The sequence below is a fragment of the Dromiciops gliroides genome, chromosome 4, assembly GCF_019393635.1.
Source record: "Dromiciops gliroides isolate mDroGli1 chromosome 4, mDroGli1.pri, whole genome shotgun sequence".
In the NCBI taxonomy this organism is placed as follows: Eukaryota; Metazoa; Chordata; class Mammalia; order Microbiotheria; family Microbiotheriidae; genus Dromiciops; species Dromiciops gliroides.
In genome coordinates, this window is record NC_057864.1 from 479,990,537 (window position 1) to 480,011,257 (window position 20,721).

The 20,721-nt window shown below is 47.2% G+C and overlaps 1 protein-coding gene across 1 annotated transcript in view; it reads left to right on the forward strand.

The window, feature by feature from the left end:
* Positions 1 to 258: 258 nt before the first annotated feature.
* Positions 259 to 20,721, forward strand: part of GPC1 (glypican 1) — a 146,280-nt gene continuing 125,817 nt past the window's right edge. Inside the window, exon 1 of the mRNA XM_044003583.1 lies at positions 259 to 784. Coding sequence (XP_043859518.1) covers positions 622 to 784 — 163 coding nt within the window. The 5' untranslated portion in view covers positions 259 to 621. The remainder of the gene's footprint in view (positions 785 to 20,721) is intronic.

Genomic DNA, 20,721 nt, shown 5'->3' on the forward strand with positions numbered 1-20,721 from the left:
CGGACACGGAGTGACCGGCCAGAGGGAGCGCGCGGGGCTCCGCGCATCCCCAGCCCGGCCCATCCGAGGCCCCGCCCGGCCCGGGCCCGCCCTTCCCTACCCCGCCCCGCCCCGCCTCGCCCCCGCTCGCCGCCGCCTCTCCACACCACCGCCCCCCCCTCCTCCTCCTCCTCCTCCTCCTCCTCCTCCTCCTCCTCTTCCCTCCCCTCCCCTCCCCTCCCCTCCGGCGAGGGGGCCGGGCCGGGGGTGGGGCCGAAGGTGGGACCGAGCGCGAGCGCTTGGCGGCTGCCGCTGCTGAAGCTGCTCCCGCTGCCGCCGCCGCCGCCGCCGCGGACTGTGCCTGCCTGAATCCGCGCCGGCCGAACTCGCCCCGGGCTTTTGTTGTCATCCTCCTCCTCCTCTCCTCCTCCTCTCCTCCTCCTCCTCCTCCTCCTCCTCTCCTCCTGCAGCCCCTCTGCCTCTGCTGCCGCCGCCGCCGCGTCCTCAGCCACCTCCTCCAGGCAGCGAGCCCGGCGCCCCGGGACCTTGGCTCTGCCCTTCGCCCGCCGGACGGCGGCGGGGCGCAGCGGGGGACAGGCGGACCGGCGGACGGACGGGAGGGCGGCGGCCGACCGGCCGGCCATGGATCTCCTCGTGCGGGGCTGCTGGCTCCTCTGGGTGGCCACCGCCGCCTCGGCCCGCGGGGAGCCGGGGGGCAGCAAGAGCAGGAGCTGCGCCGAGGTCCGCCAGGTCTACGGGGCCAAAGGCTTCAGCCTGAGCGGCGTGCCTCAGGCGGAGATCTCCGGTGAGTGGGGCCATTCATTGCGGGCAGCCGGGGAGGGCGGCGGGGCGCCAGCTCCCCCCCCCCCACGAGCCTCCGGGCCACGGGGCACGGGGGGGCACAAGGGGAACGGAAAAGGAACCAAGTTCTTGGGGGCAGCCCCCGCCAGGGCCGCCCGCTGCAGCTCCGGGGGAGGAGGAGAACCTTGGGGCACGCCTGTGATCGGAGCCTCGGGGCAGGTGGGCAGGGGACACCCCCCCCCCGCCCCATCCATTGCCTCAGTCTCATCCCCATCCTCCGCCACTGCGGCCGTTTCGGAAAGTTCTCCCTGCTCATCTTAGCTCCCCCCGGTACAGGCTGGGGGTCCAAAGGGGGTGAAGAAAAGTGTATGGGAGCGGCCGAAAAGCCGTTTGTGATGGAGACGGAGAGGCCGGGCAAGTGAGTGGCCGGTCCCCAGGGAGCGTGGTCACCGGGCCTCCCCCACCCCCACCCCCGGTGGCCCTGGGACCGGCCTCCCCCGAGAGACCCACGGGGCTGGATTCCCTCGGGCTAGGCCAGTTTTTGGACTAGTCGGCTCTCTGGCCACCCAGGGGATGGGGCCCTGGGAGGCGGGCAGCAACAGCGTGGAGAAAGGGGATCCCAGCGAAGAGAGTGGGGAGCTAGGAGGAGGCAAGGTTACCGCTGGAAGGGCTTTCTCCTGCCTTGGATTTGGGATGGGAACAGCGTGTTTGGTGATGGAGACCGAGTGAGGCAGTGGACCCCCTATTGGAGGAGGTGTCTGGCTTCTGTCCCGAGAGAGTAGAAATGATGGGGGGGGGGGGGAGGGAAAGGGCTTAGATTTTCTGTTGTTTTTGTTTCGTTTCGGGTTGGGTTTTTGTTGTTTTTCTTTACACAAAGCTAGAGGTTTGAAACAGCAAAAAGAGACTTCGTGAAATTCTGGTCTGTGTTTGCAGATGAGTTTTTATTGTGGCTCAAAGAGCAGAAAGAAATGCCCCTTCCCACGCCGTGTGCAGCCAGGGGGTGGTTGTCCCAGGGAAGTCTTGCTCCTAACCTCATGGCTCACAGCTGAGAGCCAGCTGCCCAGTTCCTACTCTGCGAGAGAGAAAGAGACGGCTTCAGGCCACGGCCGAAGAGTCAGGCAGAACCACCCCCAGGGACCAGCCCTGGCTAACTGCATCCCGAGAAGCTCTGGATTTCTCTCAGCAACTGTCACTTCTTTATAAGGAGCCGTCCCTCAGTCATCCACAGGCATCTGGCAGCACGCCCCTGCCCTCTCCTGCTTATGCAGAAGGCGAATCCCTAACCTGGGGACAAGAGAGGGAGGTGCTGGCCTTCCAGGGAGACGGTTGGGGTTGAGGGGAGAATACCTGTTGAAGCCAAGATGTCTATATTCCTGTTGTTTGCCAAGGACTTGGCAAAAACCAGGCTTTCTGAGACTAAGGTGCAGGTGTCTCTCCTTGGTGGGTGGAGGTGGGGTGGGGTGGGAGTGGGGGTGGGGGAGACTATTACAGGACTACCACCTGTGTGCTAGAAACAGACAACAAGACTTGGTTTCCTTGGACCTCGGTTTCTTCCTCTGTCAAATGAACTGGATGGCCTTTGAATTCCTACCTCTGACTTCTTTTGATTCTGTAAAAATAAGATTAGAGTGACAAAGAATCATAGGAATTTGGAGTTAGAAGTGAGGCTGTTAGTCTGACCCTATCTCAAGCCTCCTCTTCCTCCTCTGTAAAATGTGGCCTGGATGGTTGGCTTCTGAGGTCCCCTCTAACTCTAGGTCTAGCATCTTCTGGGGAGGGACCAGCTGCAGGCAGCTCCCCACCCCCTGCAAGCTTCCTTTGCCCCCGGAGCCCTCTTCCTTTCCTGAATCTATCCCTCGGGTACTGACAGGAGGGTGGAGTTGTACCCAACTATTGGCCTCAAAGAATTGGGGGCCTGACTTGCACTTTCAAGTACAGGGGCCAGTAAGGGGAGGGGGGGCAGGGATTGGATTCTCATGGAAGCTTTTGTGCCACCCGGCAAGGTTGGAATGAGACTGAAAATTCTTATTAAAGTGATCATTACTGATGAAAGCGTCACTGTCTTTATGAAGTACCTACTATTCACCAAAGTAGGGAGCAGAGAAAGATGAAAATGAAACACTGTCCGCCCTTAAGGAGATGCAGTCACTGGGGTGTTGAGCTTTTAAAGGGTATTCCTGGTTTATTTGTTAGTGGTTTTTTCTTTTTCTGCCCGAAGATTTGTGTAGAGAAGGTCTGTTTGTAAGTGGGTGATTAGCCTTTGAACTCCTTTACTCACTGGGCATGGAAAACCCTTGCCAGATACCCCCTTCTGTTGAGAGCAGAAGTGAGATTATGGGAGAGAAGCTTGAAAAGGGGGAAGGGGAATTTCTGTCCAGTGGGGACTCAGTTTCACTGTGAGGCTTTATAGTCTGAAACCTTTTAATGATAGGTTCCAAGCTGGAATATCCGGGCTTTTCTTTGACTCCTGTTCTGTTTGAGACACCGAGGGGTGGGGAATCACTTAAGGAGATCTCAGCCGAGACATGTGTATGTGATTTCACATTCTAAACCCAGTAAGCCCTATAATAGGACTCGTCCCCATCCGATTTTGAGCATGGACAGGCTCTGTCTTTGTGGCAAACGACTGCCCATCAGGCATTTCTGCTTAATAAGGAAAGCTGATTGGAATAGCTCCTGGATGAGCTGTCTGTCCTCTGCTTTGCTCGGGAATCTGTAGGGGGAGTTTAAGCCTGGGTCTACTTAAAAGTAGAAGTCAATTGGGTGGAGGTAATGTCAGGTGGCAGACTTGGAGACCTGTCTCCCATATGAGGCAGGCCCAGACCACTCCCATTCCCACTCCACTCCATGCTCTTACCCTTTATGAAATCACAACACCAAATGTTTCTCTGTCCCATGGCACCTAAGCAGGAACTACCTTGTGACATCTTTCTATTGTTACTTTACAGTATTTTTTACAGACTGCTATTTATATGCACATAGACACATTTCCCCCACATATTTCTTGTTTCCCCACGTAGATTAAATCCCTCTCCACCACAATAGATTCATAAAACCATCCTTCCTCTCCCCCCCCCACCCTGTACCCCTTGTTTTAAATGAGAAACCAAAAGCAGAGAGAGGTCGTGACTGTTGTCTAGGCTCACACAGCTAGCAACCATCCAGGGTCGAATAGGGACCCAGGTCTTCCTAACTTCAAGCTCAGTGACCTATCCACTAGAAGAAGACTCTATTTTCTTCTTTCTTAGACTTGGATATTTTCCAAAGAGTTGCCACCAGTGGAAAAAGCTCTGGCTCTGGAATCAGAGGCCCCGGATTCCAATCCTACCTCTGGTAGTTACTACCTTTGTGACCTTGGGCAAATGACTTCACTTGTCTAGGGCTTCTGTTTCCTCATTGATCTATCCTGGGAGGTTTGACCAGATTACCTCTGAGGTCCCTCGATAGGGCTATGATCTAGGGCCTTAGTCAAAAACCTAGACACCATCTGGGACAAAATATAGCGCTACCTTCCCTTGAAAGCCAGGGAGGAAGCTGGCAAGTGGGCGGAAGGACAGGCTCAGAGGGGCATCGAAGAAGACAGCTTGTGAGGTCATGGTTTGTTCTGGTGGGGAAGGTTTACACTCGGAGCCAGAGGTGAAACATGGAGAGAATCTCGTGAGTTGAACCCGCTGAGTAAAATTGATGGTGGTTGGGAGTTGGGGGATTTTGAAACAACTTTCTTATCTCTAATCATGCCTGCTTGGAAAAGGGATTCTCCCGGCCGGGTTACTCCTTTTTCACACAAGTAATTTTGAAAGTCAGCATGGAGTAGTAGCTAGAGGGCTGGACTTGAAGTCAGAAAGCAATCAGTTGGGGCAGCTAGATGGCGCAGTGGATAAAGCACCGGCCCTGGATTCAGGAGGACCTGAGTTCAAATCTGGCCTCAGACACTTAACACTTACTAGCTATGTGACCCTGGGCAAGTCACTTAACCCCAATCACCTCACAAAAAAAAAAAAGAAAGAAAGAAAGCAATCGGTCATTCACCAAGTAAGCACCTGCTGTGTACCAAGTGCTGGTGCTTAAATTCTATTGATTTGTGTGCATATAATACAAGACAGAGGCCTGGACTTAGAGTCAGGGAGGCCTGGGTTCAAATCTGGATTCAGACACTTAATAACTATGATCCTGGATAAGTCCCTTAACCTTTCTTTCTGCCTCAGCTTCCTCATATGTAGAATGGGAATAATAATAATAATAATTCCTCCCAGGGTTGTTGTGAGGCTCCAGTGTACATTTAGCCCAGCACTTGGCACATAGTAGGTGCTTACCAAATGCTTATTAAGAATATATAACTAGGGGCAGCTAGGTGGCGCAGTGGATAAAGCACCAGCCCTGGATTCAGGAGTACCTGAGTTCAAATCCAGCCTCAGACACTTACTAGCTGTGTGACCCTGGGCAAGTCACTTAACCCCCATTGCCCTGCTAAAATTTAAAAAAAAAATTTAAAAACAAAGAATATATAACTATATACAAAATGATTACAAAAATATAAGCTTACTTTTTGGAGTGTGGAGGAAGGCATAGGAAGAGCTGAGCCTCAGTTTCCTCATCTCTAACATAGGGATACGCTAGGTAGTATTTACCTCACAGGGTCATTGTGATGTTCCAATGGGATTATGACTAATTCGATTTTTAAGCTTTAAAGTACTATACAAATTATGACATTTACCACTTTCAGAGTGAAGAGTCATTTAAACAGGAGAAATCATTTGGTGGTGGTCCCACAGAGTATGACTTTATAAAGTAACAAGACTGAGCAAATGAAGGATTCTGTGTGAGGGTTGTCCCCCTCAAAGCAGCACCCCTGAGAAATGACATGGTTATGGCAACTCCCAAAGAGGAGCCCCTGCCACAACGCCAGCCACGGCAGCATCATTGATCACTGGAATCAATGTGTCATCTGCCTAGGGAGGATTTCAGTGAAGGACAACAGTCATTTGAACATACAGGGTGGGAGGTGATCATTTAATCATTCGTTTTATCTTAACATCAGTGTGCTAGGGATAAAAGGACAAAAAATGAGTCAGTCCCACCCACCTGCCCCTCTTCCCTCTAAGACTGGATTCTTACACTTGACTCTCATGTGGTATGGTGGAAAGAAAGCAGGATTGGAAGCCAGAAGACTAACTGTATGGCCCTGGACAAGTCACTTAACTTCTCCTTTTCTTCTGCCTATAGAACATGGAAAAGAATGTTTGGGCTGTCTCACAGGGTTGTTGTACAGAAGGTACTTTAGAACTTTAAGGCATATGGGATTGTGGGATGCTGTTAGGAATTCTGCTTTGTTTATGAAATACCTGGATGGATTAGAGTTAGCCGATGGATTTCATTTTTAGATGAGTCAGGATCTCAGGTGTGGGAAAAGGTTTTAAGGCCACAGGGGATTTGAGGCGTAGAACTCATCTTGATCTCTTGAAGAGCCTGGGCAGAGACAAGAATCATCAGGAAATATGCTCTTCTATAGCAGATTTAGATCAATCAAAATCTCTGCAGAAAATCTCTGCTGGATTCTCGAGGACTATACCGCCCATTTGTCTAACAGGACAGCTGAGCCTGTGACTCTGTGTAGGGATTAGGGACACTGTGTCATCAAAGCCATACTAGGGGCTTTACTGATGATCAGAGCCTGAAGGATGAAGGCACTTTGTGGGCAAGGGACAAAGGTGCATTTTTCTTGGGGAGATGCTTATTTGGGAATCTTTCAGGGGAATTTTCTTCCCAGGATGCAAAGTCTTATTTCCAGAAAAAAGGCAAGGCAGTGCATAAGAAGTCAGTATGTCTACCCCTTGTTAGTTATCCCAAGAGGTCTTTCCCAGTTGTGTGAAGCGGCCCCTGTCCAAGCAGGACCCACTTAAGGTTGTCCAACAGCAATTTTAGAATTAGATCTCAGTAGATTCCGGTTTTGAGCTCACCCCATCCTAGCTTCTTTTTTTCTGAAACATTATTACCTTCAATGCCTTAGTTTATCCATTGGTTCTGATTAGGTTTATTTTATTTCCTTTTCATGAGTTCATATAGCTAAAAGGGACCTCAGAGACCATCTAATTCAATTCCCCAATTTTTATTTTTTTTATTTTTGTTTTTTTGGGTTTTTTTTGTTTTTTTGGTGAGGCAATTGGGGTTAAGTGACTTGCCCAGGGTCACACAGCTAGTAAGTTTTAAGTGTCTGAGGCCGGACCTGAACCCAGGTACTCCTGAATCCAGGGCTGGTGCTTTATCCACTGCGCCACCTAGCTGCCCAATTCCCCAATTTTTAAAAAATAAAATTGTTATATTTTGTTTTTATATCACCTATTTTTTCTAATATGACAATTCCTCTGAGGTGGGGGGGGGAGACCAGTCCCCTCATTTTATAAATGTAGAAATTGATGTCAAAGGAGGATTTTTCCTTTGTTTTAAAATTCCTATTTTTATATCATATTCATTTCTAAATATATTACTCTGCTCTCTCCTCCCCAGAACCCTCCCTTATAACAAAGAGGAAAAAGGAAAGAAGGAAAGCAATTTAATAAAACTAGCCATGATATCAACCAGGTCTAACAGTGTCTGTCATGTTTCACACTCAGCATTCCATCTCTTCAAGGAAAGGAAGGAGGTGCATTTTCTCCTCTTAGGCGAGTCTGATCCCTTTAATTCCACAGTGGTCAGTTTTATGGGTTATGTTGTTCACACCATTCATTCCCATTGTCATAATACTTTTTCTGGCTCTGCTAGCTTCACCGTGCATCCATTTACATAAGTCATTAGGCTTCTTTTAAAGTGATCCCAGCATCCCTAGAGGAGCCAATTGACTGAAAGCCTAGATAGAGTAAATGAAGGAGAGCACTGAGCTTTTTTTTCCCCCACAATGTCATCCATAGATTTGGTAAGTGTGTCATTTAGACCTGAAAACCTCCATCTTCTCTAGGAATATTGTTCTGAGAATCCTCCTACTGGATTCCTACCTGGTAGGCAGAAAGCCTGGTTAAAAAAAAAAAAAAACACTAGCCTTACAGTCATGGGGCTGGGTTCAAATCCTACTTTGGAGACTTATTATCCTGATGATCTTGGGCAGATCATTTCCCTGGGCTTCAGTTTCCCTTTCAAACTGCTGGCCAAGAATTGGACTAGATGATCGGTGAGGTCACATCCAACTCCAAATCTTTGATCCTATGAGTCTATATTATTATTTTCTCAACTTTAAAAAATTACAAACTTATTATTGCCATCTCCTTGGTAACAAGGAAGAAGTGATTTCTCCCTCCTTGTCCCTTCCCCATAATGCCTTGATTCCATTTATTAGAAAGGAGATCATCTGATTTTTAGAGCAGAAAGGCACTTTAGAGATCATAGAGTATAATCTTCTCATTACAGGTGAAGAGATTAAAGACCAGAAGCAGGGAGGAAACTGGCCCAAGGTCATATAGTTGGTTGGTGGCATGGCTGACATTAGAATCCAGCTCTCAAAATGGGTGGGCCTGGGGGCAGCTCTTATTAATGTCATTTTTAAAACCCCTCTTTCCAATGTGATGGTGCTTAAAGCATGCCAGCCCAAAGGGGAGAGGATGGCATAATTAGAGCTCACCTCCTGAGATCCCTCCACTACATGCCTTCCTCCCACTGTGGTACCTGTGTTAATTACCCTGGCTGGGTGGGAGGGAAGGCAGAATCATCACCATGATCTTGCCCAGGGTGCAAGACCCAACTTGATCAGCATTCCTGGTTGTTACCGCTACAAAACAGACACTGACCAAGCATTTTCTGGCTGGCTGTGGGTGTAGGGAGATCACCTAGCTTCAGTTGGCTGCGCTGTATAGGAAGACAGTGCATGAGAGAACAAGAGAAATCCCCCCTCAGACCCCTGGGATGTTGAAAATAGTCAAAAGAGGGTGTGTTGTGGTTTTTTGGGGGGGAACGGTATTCTTATACTCTTTTTGATCTCACTTTTTAAATCCTCTCCATCTCTCAATATTTCCCTCCCCTCTCTCCTCACTATTTCTAACATCAAAAAAAAAATTTTTTTTTGGGGGGGGGAGGGTTGGAAACCAATTCAACAAAACTCACCAACACACCAACCAAATTCAAAGAGTATATAGCATTCCACACCTAGGGACTCTCACTGCTGCAAAGAAGGGAAGGAGGTACATTCTCCTATCTCTGGAGTGGGGCTAAATCTCAGCTGGTAGAAAATGTCGATGTGACTGACTGCAAAAAGACTCAGTGGACTTGGGATTCAAATCCTGCATCATGTGCTTATTCCCTGTGTGACCTTGGGCAAGTCCATTCATCGATGTGTGCCTCAGTTTCCTCATCTGTAAAATGAGGGAGTTGAATTATATGACCAAAAAAACTCTAAAGGGGTCACATAGAGTCGGACACAACCAAAACAACTGAACAACAACAGATCTGACAGGTCTGTGATCCTCTGAGCTCTTCTTCAAGGCTAAACATAGTCATTAGAATTACATAGCAGTCCATTTAAACATGTTTTTTTCTTTTGTTCTTTCTATTTGCAGTGTAGTGTCTGTTGTTTTTTCTGATTCTCTTTCAAAGTGGGAGTTCTAGTGTCTAATCAACATTAACCCTATTTCCCAGGTTTGAATGCGTTGGAGACTTGGAAACAGGATTTGCTGGGAGGGAGAACGAGCAGGAAAGTTTGGTCAGTGGGGTGTACAGTGAAATTGCCTTTCTAATGCATATTCTTTGGTCATGGACTCTTGAATTGTGGTGGCTCCCTCTAGTGGCCTTTATTATTCTTGGACATGGAAATCTACTAAACTCTTACCCAATCTGAATGCGTGCACGCGCACACTCACACACACACTCACACAAACTATTCCCCTACTTTCATAACCATCATCATCATCCTAATAGCTAACATTTGTATAGTCCTTTAAGGCTTTACTCTATATAAGCTGTCTTATTTGATCCACACAACACCCTAGGATGTAGGTGCTATTTTTATCCCTGTTTTTTTTTTTTCAAATAAGGAAGCTGAAGGGGCAGCTAGGGGGTGCAGTGGATAGAGCACCGACCTTGGAGTCAGGAGTACCTGAGTTCAAATCCGGGCTCAGACACTTAACACTTACTAGCTGTGTGACCCTGGGCAAGTCACTTAACCCCAATTGCCTCACAAAAAAAATAATAATAATAATAATAAGGAAGCTGATTCTTAAAGAAGTTTAGTAACCTGCCCAGGGCTACCCATCTAGGAAGTCTGAAATGTGGGTTTTGAACCGACTCTGCCTCAGGCTCACTGCTCTGTCCAAGTCTGATTCTAAATAGAGACATGTGGAGTCTTAGAGTTTGGCAGGGGTCAGATAGTGTGATCTTTCATTTTATATCTGTCTAACCTGACAGTATCCCAGACAGGTGGTCATTCAGCTTCTCAGAGTGTTTTGTTTTGTTTTTGCAGGGCAATGAGGGTTAAGTGACTTGCCCTAGGTCACACAGCTAGTAAGTGTCAAGTGTCTCAGCCCAAATTTGAACTCAGGTCCTCCTGCATCCAGGGCTGATGCTTTATCCACTGCAACACCTAGCTGCCCCCTTCTCAGGGTATTTTTAAGCCCCTACACACACACACACACACACACACACACACATACCCCTTTCTGGGATTGGCAGGATTTTCCCAGACCCTGGAAAAAGTCTGATTAAAAGGACCTTCATGGAAAGCCTTTGCTTTCTTTCCTTTTTTTTTTTTTTAAAGTGTCGGGGGGGGGGGGGGGGGTGGCTAGTGATGAGTTAATTTCCTTCTCTAAGCCCTTCCCAGAGGAGCATGGCCTGGGTCGACCCTTCCTTCCGTCTCTCAAATTGTCATTCAAGCCACAGTTGCTATTGCATCAGAGAAAGCTCCCTGTCCATTGGCTGAGCAGCAGCTGGGGGTGAACTGGCACCACCAGATTTCACTTTGGGCCAGCTGCCCCAGGACAGTGAATCTTTTTCCAGTGGCCAGGGTCTGGTACTTCATCATAGCCTTGCCTGGGTCTGCTCCAGCCAAGCTTGTCTCCTTGGGAACTGACTACTCCTCCCTGGATATCCATTTCCTCAGCTATATTGGGCGATGGTAGAGTGGCAAGTTGTTTATTTCCCACCTCCATACCTTTGCCCAGGCCATGCCACATGGCTGGAATCCTTACCTTTGTCTCTTGGAATCCCTGGTTTCCTTCAAGATTGAACCCAAGTGCCACTTACTGCATGAAGTCTTCCCTGATCACCCTCAACTGCTCTAGGCAGTGCCTTTGTTAAGGACACCTGGCTGTACTTGGGTGGCATGCTCCAGATACTGATAGTTGGGACAGGATTCATCTGTTAAGCTGATATTGAGTTAGAATGAAGGTCTGGGCCTGCCAGGAAACTTGTAGGAGCTGAACTCGAGCTAGCTAGAAGTCTGTAACTGGGCTTTCTGGAGAGGGTATTATTAGTCTGCTGCTTCTTGCCCAGGGATGCAGGTGACCTCAACCAGAAGGCAGCTTAAAAAGAGCCCCAGGTGATCTGGCCACTGCGGTTCATTTTGTGGGCTATCTGGAGCTGTCCCAGGTCCTCGTGGTTGGTTTGGGTGATGACCAGGTGCCAAATCTCCCCCCACTCCCCAGGTGATGTTGCCAGGCCTCAAACACTGCCTTCAGAGCCAGGAGCTCTATTTCACTGACTGTCAAGTTTTGCTCTGCAAGTGTTAAATTCCAGGAATAATAAGCACATAAGAGGAACAGGGAGGATCCAGAAACCAGCTCTAAGAGACTGGTACCCATCCCAAAGATGCAGGCAACTGCTTCTAGGGAAAAGGGTCAGTGGGAGCTGGAGCGTTCTGGAATGCAGGAGTCGGGGGGGTGGGGGAGAAGATACAAATCCAAATTTCAACTGTTAGAAAATTTGGTTGCGGCGGACCACGGGAAAAATGCTTCATTTTGTTTCTGAGTCAGTGAGGAGTTCCAGGAAGGAGAACTGGGCCAAAGGCAGCAGTAATAACTAATGACCCCCCCCAAACCACTGCACATGTCCTTTGATGGGGGAGGGAGTGTCTCCCTTCTGTCAGACTGTACCCGATGTGGTTTCACATGCTATGCCCAAGATACTATTGCTAACCACTGGATACTGAGACAAAGACCCAACCATCCCTGCCCTCTACTTAGAAGATATGATATACCCCACAGATAAGTAAATAGATGAAATGTTCAATGAAATGATGTGGGATGATGGAAACAATGAGCAGAACTGCTCAACTTTTATTTTGCTTTCTCTGCCAAGAAGAATGAATTTTCATCTGGAAAGGCAAGAACAGATGTGATTCTTGTGGAGTTGATACTCAAGATCGATAAAGAGCATAAGGTCTCCTATCTGCCTTGGATGAATTCAAGTGACTTGGCCCTGGCTCCCTTTAAAACTCAGTTCAGATTCTATCTCTTTCAAGAGGCTTTTTCTGATTTCCCCCCGTTGTTCGTCTTCATCTTCCCCCCTCTCTCTCCCAATCACAAGATATATTGATTATAGTGTATTTCTTTATCTGTAAACTTGATATATCTCCTTTTTGCATGTAAGTTCTTGGAGGGTAGGCACTAACTCACTTTTGTATCTATGTACCCAGGGCCTGGCACATGGTAAGTATTTGACTGGTTGAGATGAATAACATTCCAGAATACTTGCACTGTTGTCAGTGATCTCTGAAAAACTTTGGAGGAAGGGAGACGTGTTTTGTAAAACTGGGGAGAGGCAGATGATGCTTCAGTTAAGGAGAGAAGGGAAGAGAGGAAAAGAGAGTGGACTCTATAAACTACAGAAGAGTGAGTTTGACTCTAATTCCTGGAAAAATTTTAGCATATATTATTAAAGGGATGGCTAGTGAACATAGAAAGGGAAACGGTAATGGCAAAGAGCCAACATGGCTTCATCAAGAACAGATCATAGCTGACTAATCTTTTTTTTTTGGGGGGGGGGGGAAACTGAGAGGCAGTGTGGTACAGTGAATAAAGAGCTAGCCTCAAAGCCATGAAGACCTGGGTTCAAGCCCCACCTGGATGTATACTAGTTAAGTAACTTTAGCATTCAACTTATTCATTGCCCCCAGGCAAATCTCTTAATGTTGTAAGTTATAGAGAAAGATGATGACCTGCATCCCATAGAGGGAGTTTGCATTCCAGTGAGATCACAAATCTAATGCCTGGTAGATCAAGATGAAAAGAGAAGATATAATTTACCTAGATTTGGCAGGATCGTCTGATAAAAACTCTCATGTTATTCTTGTAGGAAAGATGGAGAGAAGTCAACTGAACTCTTAGATAGATTAGGAGCTAAGTGAATAATGGCCAGTCCCAAAGAATCACTATGAGTGATTTACTGTTAGATTGAAAGAAGGATTTGAGTATGGTGCCCCTTGGACCTGTGGTAGTCGACATTTTGATCAGATACTTGGATAAAGGCATGGATGGCATCCTTGTCACACAAAACTAGGAGCGATAGCTAACCTAATGAATTACAGAGATTGAATTAAGAAATATCTTAACAGATGATTGGGCCAAGTCTCATGAGATGTTCTTTATTAGGGGTAAATGTAAAGTCTTACACTAGCTTCAAAAAATAAACGTCATGAGTACAAAATGGGGGAGGCATAACTAGATTAGTTTGTGTAAAATGGTCTGTGGCTTTGAGCAGCTTGCAAGTTAAATAAAGTGACAGTAGCAATGCAGCTGCAAGAAAAGAAGTGTGATCTTAATGTATATAAAAAAAGGTGTAGCTTCCAGGAATGAGGAGGTAGTGAGGTCACTGATGGCTCTGTTGTGCTTTGTCCTGGTTGGCACACATCTGGAGCATTGCATTCAGTTCTGGGTGCCACATTGTGATAAGTGACTTGTCCAGAGTCACACAAGTAGTGAATTACAGGATTTGAACCCAAGTCTTTAGATTTTATATTAGTCTCATCTCCCTAATGCTGTGTAAAATATGGGGGGGGGGGAGAAAGAGAGGGAAGGGGTCGTGTGTTACTGTGATAAGAGTGATTGCTTTGGAATCAGAGGACCAGGGTGCAAATTATAGCCCCTCCACTTACTATCTAGAAAACCTTGGTAAATCATTTGTCCTCTCTGAGCCTCAGTTTTCTCATCTGTAAAATGACAGGGTGGGACTAGGTAGCCTCTAAGAACCCTTCCACTCAAGATCTATGGTCCCATGATCATCCTTGCCCAGAGCCTTCAGCTCTGGTTTCTGGAGTGAATTGCTTAGAGCAGGAAGTTCTGTTCATTTAAGACCCTCCCCCATTCAAACAATTACAATTATCTTCCGTATTTGGTGGGAAGAAACCAAAAGAGTGGGTAGTTATTAAGTGAGATTTTTTTTCTCAACAGCTTAGTGCTTGTCCAGTAATATGAAATGTTTTTGTTGGTTTCAAAGAAAAAAGGGGAGGGGGAAAGAAACAAAGAAAACCAAAACCACTACGGACCACATTTGGAAGTTTGTCCCAGTTTCCCTGGAGGATCCAATGTCCTCAAAGCCAGATGGTCTCTTGTTTCCAGGGCTGCTTTGGGGAGTGGTGAAACACCATCCGGGGAAGGGAAGGGGTTGCATCATTGCCTGAGCTTTGTCGGTGGACCATGGATTGTTTCATGAAGAAGGTCCCTGGTGGGTGCTGGGTACCCATTAGCCAGTGACCCAAGGGGAGGACCTGCTCCTCTAGGGCCATCTTTCACTCTCTCCCCAACATGGATTAACTTTCCAAACAATCAGCTTACTTATCTGGAGTTGAAGAATTAAGTGGGCAAAAACCTTCTTTCCTGCAACAACTGGAACCCACACTGTCTACCCTGTGCCCAGAAGGACCTAACCTTATCCTGGGCTTGGGAAAACTGGGTCAGGTCATAGTTCATAGAATGACAGATTCAGAGCTGGAAGGGACCAGGAGGTCATCCAGTTCACCTTCCTCATTTTACAGATAGGAAAACTGAGGCTTAGAGAAGTTAAGTGACTAATGACCATAGATTCAGAGTTAGAAGGGACCTTAGAGGTCGTCTAATCTAACTCCCTCATTTTACAGATGGGGACACTAAGGCTGAGAGAAGTTCAGTGATACAGGGAAGACATGGTGAGACCATAGTTTGTCTGCAAAAATGATTTGAAGGTTTTAGTGGACCACAAGCTCAATATGAGTCAGCAGTAGGATTGGAAAGGCCCAAAGGCTAACGTGACCTTGAGTTGCCCTAAGAGAAGCAGAGCTCTCAGAAGTTAAAAGGTCATTCTGTGATGTTGGGAAGCTCTCAACATAGTAAGGAAGGAGGGATGTTAGATATACTGCCTTCACCTGTTATTTAGATTTTTTGTTTGTTTCTGAAGGGCCAAATGACAGTCCAGGCTGTAAAAGGAGGGAGGTCACTGTGGGCAGCCTCATGGATAAGGAGGCACTCGCACCCAGACCTGAAGACTGGGTTTGATTGGGCTAGGTAGCCAGGCAAGGGAGAGATTTCCTGGAGGGAAGGAAGATGCTGAGAATGAGAAATGAGAAGATACCAGAGCCTCACAGAAACTTAGGGTTGGGAGGGATGATTGGGAGCCATCCACCCTAATGTCCCACCCTTTGCCCAGATTTCCCCTCCAGTATTGTTGACAGATGGTCACCCACCATAGGGAAGAGGGACTGAACCTTTGATTGCATGCATGGTAGAGGGAGGATCCTCATGTGGTTTTTCCTACCCCAATGCCATCTCAACCACTTAGAGAGCTGCCTAGAACGCCCCAAAGTTAAGTGACTTGCCTAGGGTCATACAACCTGTGTAAGAGGCCCTGAAGCCAACTCTCTATCCATTGTGCCCTTCCATCTCACTCTGCTCTGAATACTTTGGCTAAATCCTGACTCTGAAAAATTCAATAGACTTTGGTCCCATCATTGTCCTGAAAGAGGGGAGTAGGTGTAAGGACCTAGGAGAGGATCCAGACACCTGGCTCATGTTCCGGGTACCATCCAAGCCATCTCTGATCCTGGTGTAGATGTGCCTCAGACACAGTGGGGGGCCTTCCCCCCCACTACAGCCCCCCAAGGCATGCAGGCTCCTTCATGGTCCTTCTTGATGGGGACAAGCTCTGAGAACATTTTGACTCATTATGCTTCAGGGGAGGGAAGAAGACAGCAATTAAGATGAACGTTGTAGAGCCCACGGTCACACCTGGTTTCCTCCCTGGAGGATGAACGCATGTTCATTTAAAAGAGCACAACTCCAAGGACCATCTTAATAAACCCTTCTGCTGGTGAGCCTTCTTATTCCTGTGAGCCACAGGGAACACGATGTGATGGAAAGATCACCCAGTGGGAGCTGGTAACCCTGGGTTCTTGTACTGATTCTGCTACCAGGTAGCTTTTTTTACATGAATGAGTGAAGGAGAAAACGTTTCTTAAGCACCCACTCTATGCAAGCTTTCTTCCAGGAGCTGGAAGACAAATGCAAAAGTAATACAAGCCCCTGCCCTCAAGTTGCTTACATTCTAACAAGGAAAGGCAGGCATTACCTAGAAAGGAGCCACGGCCACAGCCAGGGAGGGGGATTTTGGTCTGGGGCGGTTAGTGACACTATAGGGCATCAGGGTGCTGTGGCCTTTCCAGTAACAATGGAAGTGTGTTCTTGATTCATGCTCCCACAGCAAGAAGTGGAAGGAGGGGCAGGGACTGTGCAGCAGCAGGGTGGGTGGCAGCATGCCTGGGTAAATCCCAGTTTCTTGGTGGATGGCTGGCTTGCCGGACCTCTCTGGACCTAAGTTACCCCCTGCATATGACAATAGCACCTGCTTTGACTACCTCATAGGGAGGTTGTAAGGAATAAATTAGAAAATAGATATAAAAATGCCCTGGAAAGCCAAAAGCAACACCAGAATATTTTCTGATAATAACTAGAATTTATACATCACATTAAGGCCTGCATTAGCACTTTACACATTATCTCATTTGATCCTCACAACCACCCTGGGAGGTGGGTGCTGGCATCATCCATTTTACAGATGAGGAAACTGAGGTGCCGAGAGGGTGTCACTTTCCGAAGGTCACATTCTATCTCCTCTAACCATCTAGCAGACATTGATCTGTGACTGGTCACTGGATCGTAAATTGAGAGCTGGAACAGATCTTGTAGGCTATCACAGCATCCCCTAATTTTACAGAAGAGGAAACTGAGGCCCCTAGAGGTTAAGTAACCTGGCAAAGATTATAAGTGTCTTGTGTGGGATTCAAATCCAGGTCTTCCTGGCTCCAAGTCTAGCACCATATTCACTGCACCAGGTTGCCTCTCTGGTTTGCCAACGCAGTCGCTGACTTTTCTGTCTTGGGCGATGGTTTTCAGGATCTACTCTGATCATCCCGCAGGTTGATGATAAAGCCTCTCGAGACTTTCTTAGGTTGACCCTCAGTGAACAGACGGGTCCATATTTGGGTACCCACGATCACCTCAACACCACCAAGAGGCAAAAGAGGAGGACCGAGGTGTGAATTAACTTTAGTTAGTGAATGTGAAGTATCAATATTATTACCAACGGTTTTCATCTCCCTTTTACTTTGTGAGCTGTGAAAAGATGGATTACTCGGCTCTGTGAAAAATCGTCTCTTGGCTCTTCTCCAAGAGCCTTCACATCTCAGTGAGTGTTCTGGAAAGGAAATGTCTCTGCCCTGTGCTCCCCAGCCCCCACCCAGACTGCTGGAGTCCTGGGTCCCCAGAGTGCTCCCCTCCCCTTCCCAGCCCCAGGCTTGACTGCGACCTAACAATCCGATGAGTCTAAACCTTAACGGAACGAACAAGTTCTGAAACCATTGTCTCTGGCAAAGTGATGGCGAGAAGACAGATTGGTCTGTTTATAAAGCTCCTGCTCCATGCTGGCATTAATTAAGGACACAAAGATTCCATGGTTGGTGCCGTTAACAAAATTAATGTGTTTAGTCACGGGCTTACGGTGATGAGTTGTTGTAGAAAACCGAGGAGCCAGCGCCACCTCGGAGGGGGAAAGGGAGGAAGCAACAGCCTACGATAGCGGGTTGTAGGTGAGTGCCCCTGGCCCCCCACATCTGAGATTCATCATTCTTTCTGCAAAGGGTCCTCCCGCAGCAAAATGACCACAATCAGGTGCCACCTAGGTTCCTCCGGAGCTATGTATATGGTCCAATGGGAAAAGCTCTGGATTGGAGCACGAGCATCCCAACTCTGCGCCTAAATAGCCGTGTGACCTTGGCCGAGTCCCTTCGTATTTCTGGGATCCCTTTTAACTCGAAGTACCTTCTCCTAAAATTCAGTTCCTCCTCTTTTTAAAAATGAAATTTGCTTTTCAATCAGCAGCATAGTCCAATGTGCCAAGAAAAACCAAGGAGAGGATTGTGAGTCAGGAGGGACCTAGAACAGTTCTCCAAAGCTAGGCTGTGCACCAACGTTTGTTGGATTAGAGCAAAGGACCTCAGAAGCCATCCAGGCCAACACCCTCATTCTGTAGTTGAGAAAGCTGAGGTCCGGGCATGTCAGAAAGGTAGAAAGAGGCAGACAGGGTTTGAACAAGGTCCTTTCACTTCAGAGATTTCAACAGGCTACAAAATGAGGCAGAGTTCGATCAGATGAAGTGAGAAGTCTTACACTTGGATTCACAAGCAGTAGAGGAAGAGAGATGTCACTATATGATGTGTTGGGGTTTTATTAAATGGTGAGCTCAGTATCAGCCAACAGTATAATATGGAAGCCGAAATACCTAATGTGGTCTTAAGCCACAGGAGTGCCCAGGACTAGGGAATTGATCGGTCCACTGTGGTGCCACCGGTGCATAGATTCATCTTCCTGAGTTCCAAGCCAGCCACAGACATTTACTAGCTGTGTGATCCTGGGCAAGTCACTTCACCCTGTTTGACTCATTTTCATCATCTGTAAGATGAGCTCGAGAAGGAAATGGCAAACCATTCCAATCTCTTTGCCAAGAAAACTCCTAATAGGGTCATGAAGAGTCAGAAACGACTGAACAACAATAATTCTGAATTGGTCGGACCACAGCTGGAATGTTTTTTTTAAAAAAATGGGTTTTAGGAGGCAGCTAGGTGGTGCGGTGCCCTGGATTCAAGAGGACCTGAGTTCAAATTTGGCCTCAGGCACTTGACACTTATTAGCTGTGTGACTCTGGGCAGTCACTTAAACCCTCATTGCCCCGCAAAAAAAACAAAACAAAACAAACAAAAAAACCCAGGTTTTATTGATGTTTTTTGTTTTTACATCCTCTAAATTTCCCCCATCTGACTCCTCTTCATGTCCCAGGGAATCATCCCATTTAACAAATAATTGGAATATTCTTCCTAAAATAGATTTTTATTAATATCTTTTGTTTTTCCATCCCCTCTGTTTCCCAAGATACCAAAGAACTCAAAAGTCTAGTTTCAGCAATGAAGGTTGAAACCAATAGGGTTTTCTAGTTTAAGCAGAAATTTCAGTTCTCTAAAATGTATCCTCAAAATTAGCAAGTAATTGACCGTTTTGTTTTGGCATGGTTTGGTTGGGGTTTTTTGTTTTGTTTTTCGTTTCTTGAAACTCAGGATCACCTTGCTGGAGACTGTTTTGCTTACTTTTACATTCATTTTTGGTACCTGGCTTAATGAGTTTGAATCACAAAATTCACCTGGATAAAGGATTCTCAGGTATCTTTGGCATCAAACTTGAGATAACGTGGGTCAAAGGTGGAGGTGAACGGGTACATTGCCTGCTACAGGGACATCCTAGAGAAGAATGGAAGTTTTAGCCTAGCAGCACTCAGAGGCCAGTTGTGACTCAGAGTCAAACATTAGTCCTCCATATAAAAACCGATTCCAGAATTTCTTTAAGGCCATGGCCACGGCCAGAGCCAGAAGCCAAACACTCTTTAAGACCCTGAATTCCTGGTCGTGGGTGAGATGTGATGAGCTGAAGTTTTCCACTCCTTCAGGTGTCGCCTTTACAGGCCCTGAGTTTGGAGGGATGTTATTTGAGTTGGACCCGTGCCTAGAGTCTGCTTCGTGGGGCGCCACATTTAGCAATCTGAAGCCTCAGGTGGCTCTGTGCTCATCTATTTTAAACCTGGCAGTAGAGGGGAGCTCATCAAAGCTGGATGTAACCAAGCCTCAAACTGCTGCATGAATTCATTTGAATTACTGTCAAGGGGCAGTGCTAAATGGGACTTTTACTGCCGGCTACTGGGGTTGGGCCTCCCCAGGGGCATCAATCAGTTAATCAACCTGTCCCAGGTACTGTGCTGGGCACCTGGGATACAGGCACACACAAAAATGAAATGAGCTGAGAAGGAGCTGGGAGAGAATTCACAATGAGGACTCAGAGCACAAGAGATAAGGAAGGAAGGAGGGGTCTGCAGCACTAAGGTGGCTAGATCCTTGAGAGGTCCTGAGATAGGCCTGGACATCAGAATCCAATCAGTAGCACCATAGCCACCAGGAAGTGTGTGTCAGTCTGCGTCCTCATCCCTGTAACTTTCCAAATCCAGACGCCCCAGCCTGGACATCACTCCCTTAAAGTATGTAGTTGGTTTCTGAATCTCCCTCCCATAAGGCTGCCTATGGGACTTTGGGCAAGTCACTTAAAACCTCAGTTTCCTCATCCCCAAAATGAGAGGATTAGACTAGATGGTCCCTGAGACCCCTTCTAGCTCCAGAACTATCATCCTACCATTCCCAGTATTTACTACGGTACTTGGTTCAGATTAAGCTTTTAATACAGAGATTCTCTACTTTGGGGGGAGGTCATAGACCCTTTTGACAATATCTGGTGAAGCCTCTGCAACCCTGCTCAATCAATCGACAAATATTTATTAAGCACCTACTGTATGCCCATTGTGATCTCATTGGATCCTCACAACAACCCTGGGAGGTGGGTGTTATTACTATCCCCATTTTACAGATGGGGAAACTGAGGCAATCAGGTTAAATGACTTTCTCAGGAT